The sequence below is a fragment of the Abramis brama genome (genome assembly GCF_963993115.1).
Source record: "Abramis brama genome assembly, chromosome: 15".
In the NCBI taxonomy this organism is placed as follows: Eukaryota; Metazoa; Chordata; class Actinopteri; order Cypriniformes; family Leuciscidae; genus Abramis; species Abramis brama.
In genome coordinates this window covers 967,756-986,104 of record NC_139977.1, presented here as the reverse complement: position 1 = coordinate 986,104, position 18,349 = coordinate 967,756, and the positions used below count along the sequence as shown (strand labels likewise).

The 18,349-nt window shown below is 38.8% G+C and overlaps 1 protein-coding gene across 1 annotated transcript; it reads left to right on the top strand.

Annotated features, from left to right (window-relative positions):
* The first annotated feature begins 10,554 nt into the window (after nt 1-10,554).
* Nucleotides 10,555-17,813, top strand: LOC311097871 (serine/threonine-protein kinase pim-2-like). Its single transcript, XM_084137825.1, has 7 exons — nt 10,555-10,992; nt 11,088-11,237; nt 12,168-12,272; nt 15,257-15,363; nt 15,440-15,514; nt 16,760-16,865; nt 17,717-17,813. The coding sequence occupies exons 1-5, from the start codon at nt 10,680-10,682 to the stop codon at nt 15,461-15,463; spliced, it is 699 nt and encodes a 232-aa protein (XP_083993951.1). The 5' UTR covers nt 10,555-10,679; the 3' UTR covers nt 15,464-15,514; nt 16,760-16,865; nt 17,717-17,813.
* Nucleotides 17,814-18,349: the final 536 nt, after the last annotated feature.

Here is an 18,349-nt window from a genome sequence, read left to right as displayed (position 1 = left end):
ATTAACAATAACAATGAAAGATTAAAAATACTGTAACTGAACTGACCATATATAATATTTATTTACCACTGTTCTGATAAAGTGCAATTTAATAGAGCAAACAGTATATTAAACAGAGCAAACACTGCATATATTCATATACAATTCTGTATGTAGATCTATATGAAAATCTAATGAATTGGTATCATGGTGGTGACAGTTACATTCATGTGACCCATAATGACCCTTTTACACATTCACAAATTCTTGACCTTTCCTTTAGAAACACTCTTATGCCTAATAATGTCAACATCCTTTTTCACCCTGTGTGGCACTGGTACACAACCTGTTGGTTTAGGGTTAATTCTCTGTCCAACGCAACACTTTACTAACATTGGCATAATTATATACAAGTTACAACATAATACTTCACACTTCACAGGCAAGCCTGTAGTCCCAGACTAAAATGCATGTTAGAGCTGTATTACCTGAAAGCAACTTGTACTGACATATCTTATGGCAGTGCCATTGTTTTGTCTCAAGATGCACACCATTTTTTTTTTTTCTAAGGCACATTTTTAAAAGCTATAATTAAATACCCAAATTGCACTAAGGACAAATCCTGGCTTTATCTAAACCCTGTCTGTGAAACCGGGTCTGGGTTAGAAATTAAGGGTTAAGGATAACCCTAACCCTAACCTTAAGACTTGTCTACAGACTTTTATTTAACAGCATGGTGTTAACTGCAGTGGTTAGGCCTTTAGCATTGATAAAGGACAAAAATCTTCTCACTGTGACAGTCTGTTTAGTAAAGATTGTTTGTATGGATTGTCCCTAAACTAGAGCTATTGATGCATTCAAGACATACCTGTATCATAAAGATCGTATTTACAAATTGAACACACATGAACGGCGCCACAATGATGAAAATATGAGTAGGAAGTTTGGGATTTTCTTTAATCCACAATCTTATGAGTGTGTCAGTGAGAAACATTGTGGAATACCACAATACTTTGGTATTTAGCAGTTACATTGTCAGGCTTTTCTATTTACGATGAAGTAAGCTAATGCCTGCACAAAATATGACAGTATTATAGTATAACAATATAACTTGTAGGCTAATGATACATTTTACAGTGGCTTCATAAATTCATTTAAAACATAAAAAAAAACAAATAGTAAAACCTAGTGATGGGGACGAGACCGCCTATGCCGAGTCCGAGTCAAGACCGAGTCTTTGAGGAAGCAAGTCCGAGTCTTTAGGAGTTGAGACCAAGACCATAAAAACATGTCATTTTTCATATTCATGATTTAATATCACCCCAGTTAATAATCAACAGTTAGGCCTACAGACTAAGCTAGATTGGGAATTGTTTAGAGGAGCAGTCTTAACATCTTAATATGGACTATGCTTTTACTATCATTAAAAAAATCCCTACCACATGCATCATCTTCTGCCTATTTTTCTAAACTGCTTCAACAGTGCTGCTCTGTCATCAACATGTTAAACCCACCCTGACTTTTTTAATCATAGTTAGGACATGCAGAGCAAATTAAAATTTTCTAGTGGTATGTATTCTAGTGGACTAGTGATGGGGACGAGACCGCCTATGCCTAAGGGTCGAGTCCGAGTCAAGGCCGAGTCTCTGAAGGAACAAGTGCGAGTCGAGTCCGAGAAAGCAGAAACCGAGACCGGACTCGAGTACTACATCACTAGTAAAACCTCATGAATACAAACTTCCCAGAAGCATCATGTGTGCATCATGAACCCTGTTGGTGTCTGACCAGCAAGATCAATTTAACAGTTAATGATATAGTCCGTAAATTAACAGTCAGTTAATTAATTTACAGATATTGTTTGTCATTTTGTTCTGAGTTCTGGCTGTCAGTCATTGACTGTTTCTGGATGTCTACAGACGTCCAGATTATAGTCAGTATGAACGTCTTTTCTGAACTAGTTCTGGCTGTCAGTGGACGTTTAGATTATGGCCGGATTGGACATCTTTATTCACGTCATTTATGGACTGTTTCTGGATGTCAACGGACGTCCAGATTATAGTCAGTATGAACGTCTTTTCTGAACTAGTTCTGGCTGTCTGTGGACGTTTAGATTATGGCCGGATTGGACATCTTTATTCACGTCATTTATGGACTGTTTCTGGATGTCAACGGACGTCCAGATTATAGTCAGTATGAACGTCTTTTCTGAACTAGTTCTGGCTGTCAGTGGACGTTTAGATTATGGCCGGATTGGACATCTTTATTCACGTCATTTATGGACTGTTTCTGGATGTCAACGGACGTCCAGATTATAGTCAGTATGAACGTCTTTTCTGAACTAGTTCTGGCTGTCTGTGGACGTTTAGATTATGGCCGGATTGGACATCTTTATTCACGTCATTTATGGACTGTTTCTGGATGTCTACAGACGTCCAGATTATAGTCAGTATGAACGTCTTTTCTGAACTAGTTCTGGCTGTCTGTGGACGTTTAGATTATGGCCAGATTGGACATCTTTATTCACGTCATTTATGGACTGTTTCTGGATGTCAACGGACGTCCAGATTATAGTCAGTATGAACGTCTTTTCTGAACTAGTTCTGGCTGTCTGTGGACGTTTAGATTATGGCCATATTGGACATCTTTATTCACGTCATTTATGGACTGTTTCTGGATGTCTACAGACGTCCAGATTATAGTCAGTATGAACGTCTTTTCTGAACTAGTTCTGGCTGTCAGTGGACGTTTAGATTATGGCCGGATTGGACATCTTTATTCACGTCATTTATGGACTGTTTCTGGATGTCAACGGACGTCCAGATTATAGTCAGTATGAACGTCTTTTCTGAACTAGTTCTGGCTGTCTGTGGACGTTTAGATTATGGCCGGATTGGACATCTTTATTCACGTCATTTATGGACTGTTTCTGGATGTCTACAGACGTCCAGATTATAGTCAGTATGAACGTCTTTTCTGAACTAGTTCTGGCTGTCAGTGGACGTTTAGATTATGGCCGGATTGGACATCTTTATTCACGTCATTTATGGACTGTTTCTGGATGTCTACAGACGTCCAGATTATAGTCAGTATGAACGTCTTTTCTGAACTAGTTCTGGCTGTCTGTGGACGTTTAGATTATGGCCAGATTGGACATCTTTATTCACGTCATTTATGGACTGTTTCTGGATGTCAACGGACGTCCAGATTATAGTCAGTATGAACGTCTTTTCTGAACTAGTTCTGGCTGTCTGTGGACGTTTAGATTATGGCCGGATTGGACATCTTTATTCACGTCATTTATGGACTGTTTCTGGATGTCTACAGACGTCCAGATTATAGTCAGTATGAACGTCTTTTCTGAACTAGTTCTGGCTGTCTGTGGACGTTTAGATTATGGCCAGATTGGACATCTTTATTCACGTCATTTATGGACTGTTTCTGGATGTCAACGGACGTCCAGATTATAGTCAGTATGAACGTCTTTTCTGAACTAGTTCTGGCTGTCTGTGGACGTTTAGATTATGGCCATATTGGACATCTTTATTCACGTCATTTATGGACTGTTTCTGGATGTCTACAGACGTCCAGATTATAGTCAGTATGAACGTCTTTTCTGAACTAGTTCTGGCTGTCAGTGGACGTTTAGATTATGGCCGGATTGGACATCTTTATTCACGTCATTTATGGACTGTTTCTGGATGTCAACGGACGTCCAGATTATAGTCAGTATGAACGTCTTTTCTGAACTAGTTCTGGCTGTCTGTGGACGTTTAGATTATGGCCGGATTGGACATCTTTATTCACGTCATTTATGGACTGTTTCTGGATGTCTACAGACGTCCAGATTATAGTCAGTATGAACGTCTTTTCTGAACTAGTTCTGGCTGTCAGTGGACGTTTAGATTATGGCCGGATTGGACATCTTTATTCACGTCATTTATGGACTGTTTCTGGATGTCTACAGACGTCCAGATTATAGTCAGTATGAACGTCTTTTCTGAACTAGTTCTGGCTGTCTGTGGACGTTTAGATTATGGCCAGATTGGACATCTTTATTCACGTCATTTATGGACTGTTTCTGGATGTCAACGGACGTCCAGATTATAGTCAGTATGAACGTCTTTTCTGAACTAGTTCTGGCTGTCTGTGGACGTTTAGATTATGGCCAGATTGGACATCTTTATTCACGTCATTTATGGACTGTTTCTGGATGTCAACGGACGTCCAGATTATAGTCAGTATGAACGTCTTTTCTGAACTAGTTCTGGCTGTCAGTGGACGTTTAGATTATGGCCATATTGGACATCTTTATTCACGTCATTTATGGACTGTTTCTGGATGTCAACGGACGTCCAGATTATAGTCAGTATGAACGTCTTTTCTGAACTAGTTCTGGCTGTCTGTGGACGTTTAGATTATGGCCAGATTGGACATCTTTATTCACGTCATTTATGGACTGTTTCTGGATGTCAACGGACGTCCAGATTATAGTCAGTATGAACGTCTTTTCTGAACTAGTTCTGGCTGTCAGTGGACGTTTAGATTATGGCCGGATTGGACATCTTTATTCACGTCATTTATGGACTGTTTCTGGATGTCTACAGACGTCCAGATTATAGTCAGTATGAACGTCTTTTCTGAACTAGTTCTGGCTGTCAGTGGACGTTTAGATTATGGCCGGATTGGACATCTTTATTCACGTCATTTATGGACTGTTTCTGGATGTCAACGGACGTCCAGATTATAGTCAGTATGAACGTCTTTTCTGAACTAGTTCTGGCTGTCTGTGGACGTTTAGATTATGGCCGGATTGGACATCTTTATTCACGTCATTTATGGACTGTTTCTGGATGTCAACGGACGTCCAGATTATAGTCAGTATGAACGTCTTTTCTGAACTAGTTCTGGCTGTCAGTGGACGTTTAGATTATGGCCGGATTGGACATCTTTATTCACGTCATTTATGGACTGTTTCTGGATGTCAACGGACGTCCAGATTATAGTCAGTATGAACGTCTTTTCTGAACTAGTTCTGGCTGTCTGTGGACGTTTAGATTATGGCCGGATTGGACATCTTTATTCACGTCATTTATGGACTGTTTCTGGATGTCTACAGACGTCCAGATTATAGTCAGTATGAACGTCTTTTCTGAACTAGTTCTGGCTGTCTGTGGACGTTTAGATTATGGCCAGATTGGACATCTTTATTCACGTCATTTATGGACTGTTTCTGGATGTCAACGGACGTCCAGATTATAGTCAGTATGAACGTCTTTTCTGAACTAGTTCTGGCTGTCTGTGGACGTTTAGATTATGGCCATATTGGACATCTTTATTCACGTCATTTATGGACTGTTTCTGGATGTCTACAGACGTCCAGATTATAGTCAGTATGAACGTCTTTTCTGAACTAGTTCTGGCTGTCAGTGGACGTTTAGATTATGGCCGGATTGGACATCTTTATTCACGTCATTTATGGACTGTTTCTGGATGTCAACGGACGTCCAGATTATAGTCAGTATGAACGTCTTTTCTGAACTAGTTCTGGCTGTCTGTGGACGTTTAGATTATGGCCGGATTGGACATCTTTATTCACGTCATTTATGGACTGTTTCTGGATGTCTACAGACGTCCAGATTATAGTCAGTATGAACGTCTTTTCTGAACTAGTTCTGGCTGTCAGTGGACGTTTAGATTATGGCCGGATTGGACATCTTTATTCACGTCATTTATGGACTGTTTCTGGATGTCTACAGACGTCCAGATTATAGTCAGTATGAACGTCTTTTCTGAACTAGTTCTGGCTGTCTGTGGACGTTTAGATTATGGCCAGATTGGACATCTTTATTCACGTCATTTATGGACTGTTTCTGGATGTCAACGGACGTCCAGATTATAGTCAGTATGAACGTCTTTTCTGAACTAGTTCTGGCTGTCTGTGGACGTTTAGATTATGGCCAGATTGGACATCTTTATTCACGTCATTTATGGACTGTTTCTGGATGTCAACGGACGTCCAGATTATAGTCAGTATGAACGTCTTTTCTGAACTAGTTCTGGCTGTCTGTGGACGTTTAGATTATGGCCATATTGGACATCTTTATTCACGTCATTTATGGACTGTTTCTGGATGTCTACAGACGTCCAGATTATAGTCAGTATGAACGTCTTTTCTGAACTAGTTCTGGCTGTCAGTGGACGTTTAGATTATGACCGGATTTGACATCTTTATTCACGTCATTTATGGACTGTTTCTGGATGTCTACAGACGTCCAGATTATAGTCAGTATGAACGTCTTTTCTGAACTAGTTCTGGCTGTCTGTGGACGTTTAGATTATGGCCAGATTGGACATCTTTATTCACGTCATTTATGGACTGTTTCTGGATGTCAACGGACGTCCAGATTATAGTCAGTATGAACGTCTTTTCTGAACTAGTTCTGGCTGTCAGTGGACGTTTAGATTATGGCCATATTGGACATCTTTATTCACGTCATTTATGGACTGTTTCTGGATGTCTACAGACGTCCAGATTATAGTCAGTATGAACGTCTTTTCTGAACTAGTTCTGGCTGTCAGTGGACGTTTAGATTATGACCGGATTTGACATCTTTATTCACGTCATTTATGGACTGTTTCTGGATGTCTACAGACGTCCAGATTATAGTCAGTATGAACGTCTTTTCTGAACTAGTTCTGGCTGTCTGTGGACGTTTAGATTATGGCCAGATTGGACATAATTTCTCAGTGTCATTAATCGACTAATTCTGGCTGTCAATGGACGTTCAGATCATGGCCTGGACGGGCGGACTTGATATCAACCTGTTTTGATATCAATGTGTTCTTATTTATATTACTAATTAATTTTTTTTGTTTTACTTGTTTTGTATTGTGCCTCAGTGTTGCATGATTTTGAATTTCTGAAATTAACTTGATTAATAATCTATTTTCTATATTGTTCTGCTTGATTATAAATGATCTACTAATCTTATTTCAATTTACATCATCAGTTTACATTATAATCTGTTTTATGGTGAGTTTGTAACCAGGGCCGTAGTTAGAGGATTCGGGGCCCCCCCCCCACCCTCCAAGGCTCCACCAATATCATATACTGTAAATAGATGAGCATGGAGGCCCACATATAACAGAAGATGGTGATGTTGTTGTAAAACCTTTATTTTAAAAGTTAAATGTTTATAAAAAATTACAACTAATAAAAACGAACAAAAAGCAAGATATTGTTAACCAATAATAATACAAATTTTAAAAAAGTAACAGCAGAATAATGTTTTTTTTCAATCAGTCTGTAATAATTCATAAATCAAAAAGTAAAGATTTAGAAATTGACAAGCATGCAGTCAAATTTTACAAATAAAATAATGCATTGTCTTATTTTTTAATAAAGATCATATGGAACTGGTAATATTATTAAATAAAGCTAATAAATGTATTCATCCAAGTGCAGTGTGTTCGTGTTTTCTTGATGTAATGAATACATCATCAGCCGCCAGGTCAGGTGCATAATGCAATGCGTCGTGACTCCTGCCATTTTTTTAAACTCTTTTTATAAAACTGTAAAAAGACAGGAATTTTGATAACGTAATCATTCGGTTGATTGTGGTGCGCAGCGATCATGAAGAGTGACAGTAGCCTAACCGAAGACGGTCCTTTTCTTATTTCCAGCGAAATAGCAACACATCCTGTCTAACGTCTTGATCGACTGGGATGCAACAGCTCTCCTGGCCTCGCTCTCCTTCTTTTCATGGCGTTTCTGGAACACTGATTTATGTTTTCTTCCCCTGACATGTGTCCGTCAGTCAATCTCCTGCTCTTCCACAGGTTCATCGGTAACTACTGCCGCCTCAACTCTGATTGGTTCTGTTCACGAGCTGGGGCGGGACTTACAATTTTATTGGGTCCATCTGATGTTTGTCACTGACTGAATATTTAATAAATACTTTAGATCGGACTAAACCATTTATAAGGAGGTAAGAGAAGCAGACATTTGGAAAAAATATTTAACCAAATTGTATGTTTTTGTGGTTTTCATTTAAATCTCAGGCATACAACTCATATACATATTAGAATTGTTCATACAACAGGGGCCTATATAGTATAACTGCCGGATTTTGTGTATAATTGTCACCACCTTTCACACCACTAGCGACGGCCCTGTTTGTAACATCTGTCCAGGAACTACAGATTAGAAACGTAGACTGTCATCCTATGTGTTTATTTCGCACTGGACAATCTGAGGTAACGTTACCATGGCCAGAATCCACACTGAATTATTCTATGCGGTCACAGACGCACAGCAGGAGTTTACGATGTGGAAGGATGGACCGATAGATATGGGCATATGGCTATAATTTTGCGCTACTGTAGGAAAATCTGACAAGGTAGGACAGATTGACAGGACAGCCGACCTTTGGACCCGGAAACAGTATTCTCCGAGAGGGGTTACGTCACGACGCTCCACAGGAGTCGCTTAGCAACACCATCAAACAAACAAAGTTTAATACGGTTTACGCGCGTTATCCACATAACGTTACAAACAATAGAAGAATATGGAAAGCATGTTAAATGACAGTCAGAAATGTTCCAGCGCTGCTATGGTACTCTCTGAGGGAAACGCCGGCGACAATCCAACAGACGCGCCTGCGCAGGACACGACAGGTAACGAATACAAATCAAAATATCACACATCACATGCAGAAATAACAGTCCCAGGTCCGCTAGAAAACAGCAGAAAACCTAAGCTTAAAATGGATATTTTACAACTTCCAGGGTGGGTGGGGCTTACCAAAGATTGAGAACTATATAACTTACTGTCTATTCATGCTAGACTTGTTTCAGTGTGGGCAAGTTCAACTGAACATGATGTGACACCTTGGCTTGAGATTGAAAAAGTAATTAGCCAACCCTTCTGTCTTATAAACTTACTAGATAAACGTGCAAGAGAACTGCCACCTGCTGTTAAAGACAATTATATCTAATTAATAATGTTATCAAGACATGGAGAATTTTGAAGCAATTATTTGGGAAGTCTCAGGCTATTAACTAGATATCCCAGATTTAACAGCAGAGGGCGCTGGTCTCAATCTCAAGTCATGGCAAGAAGCTGGTATTAGGAGAATGTATGACAAAGGTAAATATACAACCATAGGACGAGATGCTGTATGTAAATTGTCCACATGCCCATAGATATGGTTATTAATAATGTTTCTGTGCTGTGTTTGAATATGTTTTGTTTGAAATAACTAAAATGTTTAAGAAAAAGAATACATACAAAAGAAAAGAAAACTTTAATATAGTATCTTATTAAAATAAAGCAAAATATTTAGCAAAACGAAACAGAGGAGTACATTAAAAAAGTACAGCAGTATATATTAATCTCTTGAACAAAATATATAATAACAAAGAGCAGTGAAATGCAATGGCAGAGCTATATTTATACTTTTTGCAGAACATTTCAGTTATACCTGTATTACTGAAAAGTACACTATGAATATTACATCACTAAATAAATCACAATGCAATTTTCTGGGAAAAAACAACAACAAAGTTACAGAAGAACAATGTGCAGAAGTGAATAATGCATTATGTACAAACTCAGGCCTACAAACGGCTGAACCAAAGAAACAGAGGAGGGAGAGTGTCACATCTCCATCTTCCAGTGGACGATCACTTCTCTGAGTTCGACTCATTTTCCACAACTGAGGGCTTGTGGTTCAGGCACTGTGGTGTCGAAGACTGCTTTATCACAGGCTCTGTGAAAGGGAAGAAGAACTGATATAAAATTAACCAATTAATTTGAATATAAGTATAATTATATGCATAGAAATGCTTCAGATTTCCGTTGACTTCTCAGTTTACCTTTCAAAGCTTTGGCTATATCCTCAAAAAGCAGTAGCCTATACCAATTATTGCACCATGTTTTCACTAAAGTAAACTCAAAAAAATAGTGTTTAGTTAGGCTACCAAATGTTCTGACAATCACAAACATGAACTTACATGCAAAACTTGCTAATTATTAATATGTGTCAATGTCGGCCTGTGTCCTGATTTTATTTGTAATCCTCACACTGGTTGGTTCCTCGCCTGATCTCCACAGGTGTGTTCAGTCATAAGCAGTTCAGTCTCTCATGCTGTTGTGTGTTTTCCAGGATCCTTTGAATCTTTTTATGAAGTGGGAAGGAAACTGGCATCTAAACGCCATGGCATTGTCTATGAAGGATTTCGAAGATCAGATTACACAGATGTATGTTGTTCTTTCTGGATACAGCAAACTTTTTGCCTCTTGTTTCCTTCTGTCTTTTTTATTCTGACATGCTTTAAAAAAAGATTGTAGATTATCATGTAAACAACAAAAATGAGTCAGTTCACTTACGTTTGCAAATATTTTCTTTATTTTTAAGGTGATCATCAAATATGTAAAGAAGAGCCAGTTTGATTTCGACGTAAGTTGACACGATTTTGTTCTTCATGAAAATGACTATTATGTAGACAGCATAAGATAAAACTGAAATAGACAATCAAAGAAGCATCAGTTGTAAAGTACATGTAAAGTTCATTGTTTTCTTCTTGAATTTCGTTCACTCTTTAGTAAGGAGGTTTGAGGTTAGGAGTCAACTAACCCTTGGGTCAATCTCTTCTTTCAGATTGGGGATCCCAAACCTTGTTGTCGAGAGGCAGCTTTAATGCTGATGATGGAACATAGCAACCGTGTCTTAAAGTTATATGATTGGATAAGCATGGAAGATCACGACATCCTAATTATGGAATATTCAATATTCCACGAAACCTTGCGTGATCACGTCAAAATACACAAAGAGGTAATGGGTGAAGCAAAAGCACAAGACATCATGAAGAAACTCATCGCTGCGTTACAGCACTGCAGTGCACAGGGTATTTATTATAAACACTTCAGCCTGAGAAAGGCACTCATCGACAAATTCACCAGGCAGATCAAGTTAGCCGGCTTTCACGGAGCACTGCACATCGGAGAAACACGTGAGCTTGCTTTTTGTCACAAGTCACTGATTTATTATGCACAAGATATGAAAATATGGGCTTTTTACTGAAAACTGAAAACTTACTGCTTACAGGAAAAGGCGATAGTAGATCAATAGAAGAGAGGAGAATTCACGCTTTAATGGCAACAAACAAAGGTTTATACAGAGTGCTGAAGGAGATGGTCGGAGGAGATTGTCTTCTGAAACTTTGCCTTCCTAGGAAAAATACACAGTTGTCCAAAGGTGAGACCAAAAACAAGAACGAAATGGAAATAGCACTGCTTGAAAACATGTAAAGCTCTTACACAAGTGACAATAAAATTACCTTGATGACAAACAAGCAAAGTGTAAAACACAGCGGATTGACAGTGAATGTTTAGCCATGAATAAATGTTCCCTTTCGAAAGCTACAGTCGCTGCTTAACGCTTTGGGAACGTCTTTAAACGTGACCAGCTGTGAATATAGTGTGTAAACACGTCAATAGAATTGACCCGGAGGTAATATAGCCTCGGTTGGCGACGTCATCGGCGTGCACCCGCGACACGAGGCTATAAATAGATGAGCCACAGGTGCATCGTCAGGTCTTTTGTTTTCAGACCACTCTGTGTATGTGTGTGTCAAGCAATCTCTTTCTCTACAAAACTCGCTTCAGATCTTTGTTAGGAGTTAGTGTTCAAAACTGGCAGTGTGCAGATTTCTCTCTTTCTCATCTCAACATACAAGTGAAAGGAGTTCAAGTTAAAAGAAGTCAGCTGATTTAAAAGTGTTCATGTTCTCGTCCTATGTCAGAACTGGATACACACAATTACTGCTTTGTTTGTTTGGGGAAAGAACATGCTGCCCTTGCATTTGAGCATGGTGATTGCGAGCACAGTGGAATGTTCACAGTTAAAGTGATTCGCGTTCGCTTTGCTTATTTCAAAGGGTATTACCTCCGGGTCAATTCTAATAACGTGTTTACACACTATATTCACAGCTGGTCATGTTTAAAGACATTCCCAATGCGCTAAGCAGCGACTGTAGCTTTCTCAGGGAACAAGGTTACAGTTAAGTAACCGGAAACGTTCTTGGGCATCCAGAGAATGCCATAGTAACAGCAACACTACTGTACATAAACTGCATATCTCAAAACCAAACAGGACTAATCAGCTCTCTTCTGGAAACTGTTACAGAATGCCTGGATCTGCTTCAGAAACTTCGTGACAGAGAGTCAGGGATCACCTTACAGAACATTTTAGACCATGACTGGTTTAAAAAAACACTACAGCCGAAATTCGGTGAGTCTCTAGTTATTACCTCTCTGAATCATCAATTCAGCCTGATGTTTCTGACGCAACATGCAGAAAGTAAACATCATGCACACTTTCCCTGAAGGAATGGATCGCAGCAACAGGGACGTGTAAATAACAGTGGGACACATGGGGGTGTGCGATATCACAATATTCAATCGTGGACGATTAAAATGTCTTCACGATCTGCTTTTGAAGAATTGCTGTAGAGTATTGTGTTACCTGCGCACATTCTATCAGCTGCAGTTCTGTTACATTCACATCACATGCTCTCTATACACTCACGGGACACTGTCATTCACAAAAGTTGCCAAAAGTTTACCTTCTGTCTGTCGTCACTATACAGAACTCTATGAGTTACACTCAACATGAGATTAGAAGAAGCCCAACACAACTTACATTGAGCAGAGTTCAATCAAAAACTCACAGATAGACTTATTTACAGCAATAAAGCAACCTGTGAGTATTAGAGGGCATGTTGTGTATTCATAATTGTGGTTTATTTAAACCTAGGGCAGTGTTTCCCCTAGGTTTACAGGTTTGGGGGGGGGGGGGGGGGGGGGGGTTGGTTGGTTGGTTGGTTGGGGAAAATTGACACAGACTCTATCTATCTATCTATCTATCTATCTATCTATCTATCTATCTATCTATCTATCTATCTGTCACATTAATTGGTTGTCTGGGAGGGTAATGCTTTGTAAAAGTTAACATAAAACACAAATGTTAAAAAAAAATGTTAACATAAGATATCTCTTTAAAAAAACTAAAAAACATTTAAATCTTTTTAAAATTGACTTTTGCAAATAACCTTTGTTAAATTTATAGAAGTATTTGTTAATATTAATGGACCAGAGCTTAAATAGTTTTATTTTTTAACTAACAACTAAAAAAAGATTTATAAATACTAACAAATATATTGCTCATTCATTGTTCGTTAATGTTAGTACAACATTACATAATACATTTATATGACAAACAAATTTTAAATGGGCTTTTTTTGTGAGAAGTTTTTAATTCTATGATGCATTTATTGGAGAGAATAATCCTGTCAGACGCAGCACTGCTGTGAACGCACATTCACGTTTAAACACAATTTAAACAATGTATTATTCAATGCATTACTTCTATATAATTATATATTAAGTTGCTCAAGCAAGTGGTAAAATATTTAACCATGTATTTATATTAAAATCTTTTGCATTTAAATTTTAATACAATAAATCTTGCATGTCACAAAGAACTTGTTTTTCCACCTCCACGAATGTCATTATGTCGCCTTGTTGAGGTAAATTGTAGTTTTCCTTGCTTTACCCCGGTCTTAAAGTGAAAAAAGTAGTATTTAAATAAATTTATGGTGAGATTACTACATTTTATTTAATTAATCGCACTTATGGTGAAATGACTACATTTTCAGGTCAATCTGTGTTCATTTTGACCACGAAACATGCGCTGTCACTTTAATTCAGCGTTTGCAGCACAGCAGAAATCATAGACAGTATATAAACGGCAAAAGTAGACTCGGTGCGGAAACGATCGCTGCACTGCTGTATACGCGCCGCAACTGGAACGGATCGATCATCGACGGACTGCATCCGCGTGCAGTGTGAAAGCTCTGTAAACATGGGTACGGAAAAAAATACTCACCGCACACGCACTGCAAACGAAATATGTGTGAAACGGGCGTTAGACTTGGAGCAGGAGAGCTACTCCGGCTGCTACTCGCAGTAGAGTGAGTGTTGCCATCTTCAGTTCAGCGACATATTTCCCGCCGCGCACTCTCTGTCCGCTAGTGCTCATCTGTATTTGACGCAAGTGTTTGTTTGTGTGTGCGCACTCATTGGGATAATTGTAAACGCGCAAACACAGACAGAAAATACATGCCATCGTGGAAATAAGATGAATAACATATTACTTAAGGGCTATTTAGTTTTTTAAAAATAACAAATTGTAATCTGGCGCTATAAAGAAAATCAAATCAAATTTACTTGACTTCAAGGGGGGCGGGGGGAGCCGTTAGGGGGGCGGGGCGCCCCCCTTATATAATGGTAGGGGAAACACTGTAGGGTATTCCCCATGAGCGTGTCTATTGTGCTCATGCTAACATGCTCTCTCTTCACCTCTGTTGCAAAGATTTGAGGAAATTTCAAGTTGTGCAAAATATTGTATGCTAGGACAAGTGACTTGCAGCTTAACCAAAAAAACAATCACGTAAACAGATTTTTACATGAATGACTCAAAGGCAGCACAAACCTGACCTGAAAAAACTGGGTAAAAACAACACTACGTTTTCTATTAAATAGTCTCTACCCCCCACCCCGCCAAATAAAAATCTAAATTCTGTCATGATCACTCACCCTTAAGTAGTTCCAAACCATTTAAGACTTTTGTTCATCTTCGAAAGAAAAACTGACATATTTTAATGAAACCTGAGAGATTTACATCCCTCCGATAAATGATTCACCAGATCTTTTTCACGTTTCAGAAAGTTAAATCGCAAAAAACATCACCTAATCCATATGAGTCGCATGGTTTCCTCCTAGTCCTCTACAGGGACACGATCGCTCTATATATTATAACAGTTTAAATTTAGACTTCTAAATCTAATCACATTCAAGTAGCATATACACACGCACAGCATATATCTGATAAACAGAAGCTCTGAGTGAGGCACGAGGCGAGCTCATTATCATAAGAACCAATCACAACCATTCAACGGCTCTGGAACCAATCAGGATAATCAGGAAAATTCACAATAGGGTCACTCACTTTAAAGGGAAAGTTCACCCAAAAATTTTAATTCTGTCATTATTTACTCACTCTTAATGTTGTTTCAGACCTGTATTCATTTCCTTCTTGTGCTGAACACAAAATACGATATTTTGAGTAATGAAATATCAATCTGTTGTTCTGGCTTTGTTTGTAATCTCAGTCTGATGCTGTATATTAACACGTTGTTGCTGTGTGTTTTTCAGTGACTCTTTCAGATGAAAAGTTTCCTGGTGAACCGACAATGCACCGATACTTCCGGATTATGTGTGAACAGAATGAAAAGCGAGCGTTTCTGAAAAATATGATAAAAGTGAGTTGGCTTTATGAACACAGATCACTGATGACTGGTGATGTTTCACTAAACACGGGAAATGTCTTGCTTGCAGAAATTGAAGACCCAGAGGACTTGAACTGCGAATACAGTGCTCTATTTATAGTGGAAGCTCAGAGAGAAGGCCAGGGTAAGATCACTAACAAGAACGAAGTGGAAATAACATTGCTTGGAAAACATATAAAGCTGTGACACATAAAGTGACAGTAAAATGATAAGTGTCAAACCTTGATGATGAATGAGCAAAGTGTAAAACCCTGAATTTTAGCAGTAGGGCTGGGCGATATAGCTGAAAGCTCTATCACGATATAAGTGTTTCATATCGGTCGATATCGATAATTATAGATTTTTTATGACCCATTTAAAGGACCAGGAGACAAATATATTAGGCTACATTTAAACATATTTTATATTAAACTTAACCTTCCTCTGATTATAATCCCCTCAGTTATAAAGGCAGAAATGTCAACACAACACGCCACGTTGAGTCTAAGACAACTCGAGGTAACGTTATCGCACACCGGATGCGCACTTTCTCAGTTTATGGCCAGCAATATTGTTATGTTTAAGGACATTATGAAATTAAGATAATGTCTGTACTATGTTATGATTGTACTGTACAATTAAATACAATCGTTGCTAAGCCTGCAGTCAAAACACTTTACCTCAGAGCGTCCGTTAACTGAATCAATTGAGAATCTCACCTATAAATCCGATAACATCAGCAATTTTCATTCAGTCAGCTAATTTTTGTGAATGAATGTAAAACCAAATGTATATTACAGCACATGGTGAAGTCAGTATACATTAATGACGATTTGAGACAAATATAATGTCAATTTAATATAAAACTATGTAAATGGCGCGGCAGGATTTTGAACACAGTCCTGAGCCGTTGCTGGGTGAGCGGACAGATGCCGAATTGCGCCGCCGGTGTGTATACTCTGATGTGTTTTAAAAGACATGGCGCTATAAACTGAGAAAGTGCACGTCCGGTGTGCGGACCTTGAGTTGTCCAAGACGCGACACGGTGCGACCCCCTTTACATGACCGGCTGTTAGCGTGTCACCCAGTACGTTGCTAGGTTACTAGAGAGTGAGTCAATTTGTTCATGCAACCAAACTTGCTTCGCAACATTTGGTTTCTTCCGACGAAGCAAAAAAAAGATATATATCGAACGTATTTTTTATTGATATTGATTACGTGTCTATCGCGATAGATATCGTTATCGTTTTATCACCCAGCCCTAGTTAGCAGTGATTAAATGCTCATGTCATAGTAACAGCAACAAATGCTTTGAATGTCATGGTAACATTCACCTTACGTGTAGCCTACTACAGAAAGGTCAAAGGTGATTAATCCGCTCTCTTCACAGAAACATTCACAGAACATCGGCTTGATGCAAAAGACTACTGGACTTCAGAGAACCTGAAGATCATCCCTGATATACCCAGAGAATGAAGAAGAAAGAAGCCAAAAAAGTAAGAAAAATAAATGTTTTTTTTAATCAATTCAGGCCTTTAAATCAAAAAGACATTGTTTGAGATAGAACAGACTCGGACCTGCCAACCTGTACGCATTTTGAGCTCAAAGTACGCTGGTATGATTTGTCACTCTAAACTACGCAAAAACCTGGTGCACGCGCTTTACTCGAATCAGTTCGACCGATCATAGCACTGGCTCATTCCCCAAATATCAAGCCAGGATGATTGACAAAAATGCATAAGGCTCATGACTGAAAAGAGACATCAATACAGAATCCGGCTCGATCCCCCTTCCACTCCCGCCGTCGGACAGATTTCTGAAGCAAGGACAGGACAGTAGTCTCGGTGCTTCTGACTCCTTATGGTAAACAGGCTGGGGGAGATTTGTTGAAATATTGAATCGAGTTTTCTTAATCCTCTGCGTGATCGCATGGATTGACTCTAAATTACACTCTGTCATTCATAGTCACTTACAACAATATAATCTAAATAAACTTGAAATTGCTATGGCTTTATGAAAGTGCTCTGACTAGTGGATGACCGACAACTGCAAGTCTGGAGAAACAAGCATTTATTTATTCATTCTCAGTGTTGAGAAATGTAGCATGAATGTGTAACGCCATTGTGTTCAGAATTACTAAAGTACCTAATTTCGTTACACATTCATTTAGTATGAAAACTTGCACGTGCCACAGAGAGTGATGAAGCAGACAGGTGAGTATAAAGTAACTGAAGTTTATTATGAACAGAAGCACGGAAACCAGCAAATGTAAATGATGAGTTGAACACAATGAAGATAGTTGAATGGAACTTAGCTGATGAATAACAGTATTGTCCTTCACTGGTAGAGAACGGCACGAGGCTGATGGCAGATGTGGATGAGAGTCACTGACGATATAGCAGGTTCGTGGAACAGGATCGGAAGACGAGGATGGCAGGTAAGTGGAACAGGTAAGGATCGAGGTAGAGTCTGTGTGTCCATGGAAAAACGAGATCAGACAATGAAGAGTGGTGCAAGTGAGTGTATATAGTGAACAGGTGACGAGGTACAGGTGTAGTGATTAGTAATCAGGGGAGAGGGAACAAGTGGGTGGAGTCTGTAGATCTGGTGGAGCCGTGACAACGTGTTAATTACTTATGGATTTAAAATAACCATTGTCCCAGTGCTGCGCAAGCTCTCTCTCACAAAGAGAGAAGACGGGCAACTGTAAGTCTAAATTTTGTTCTTGCTTGTGTTTTTTTCTGTCAAAATATTAGAAAGCATTTTGTATTATCCATCATTATCCATTTTTAAAAATCGTTAAAACACTGTTAACCTAACCCCTCATTATATAGGCCTACTAGATATTCTTTTTAGAATAAGTGATTCGTTTTGCTACTGTTGGTCCTTTCTATTCATTGTCAACAGTTTTCTATAAATATGCAACCCTCAACAAACCACCTGTCTGGTCTTCATTTTCACCGCTTCCGCATAGCCACGT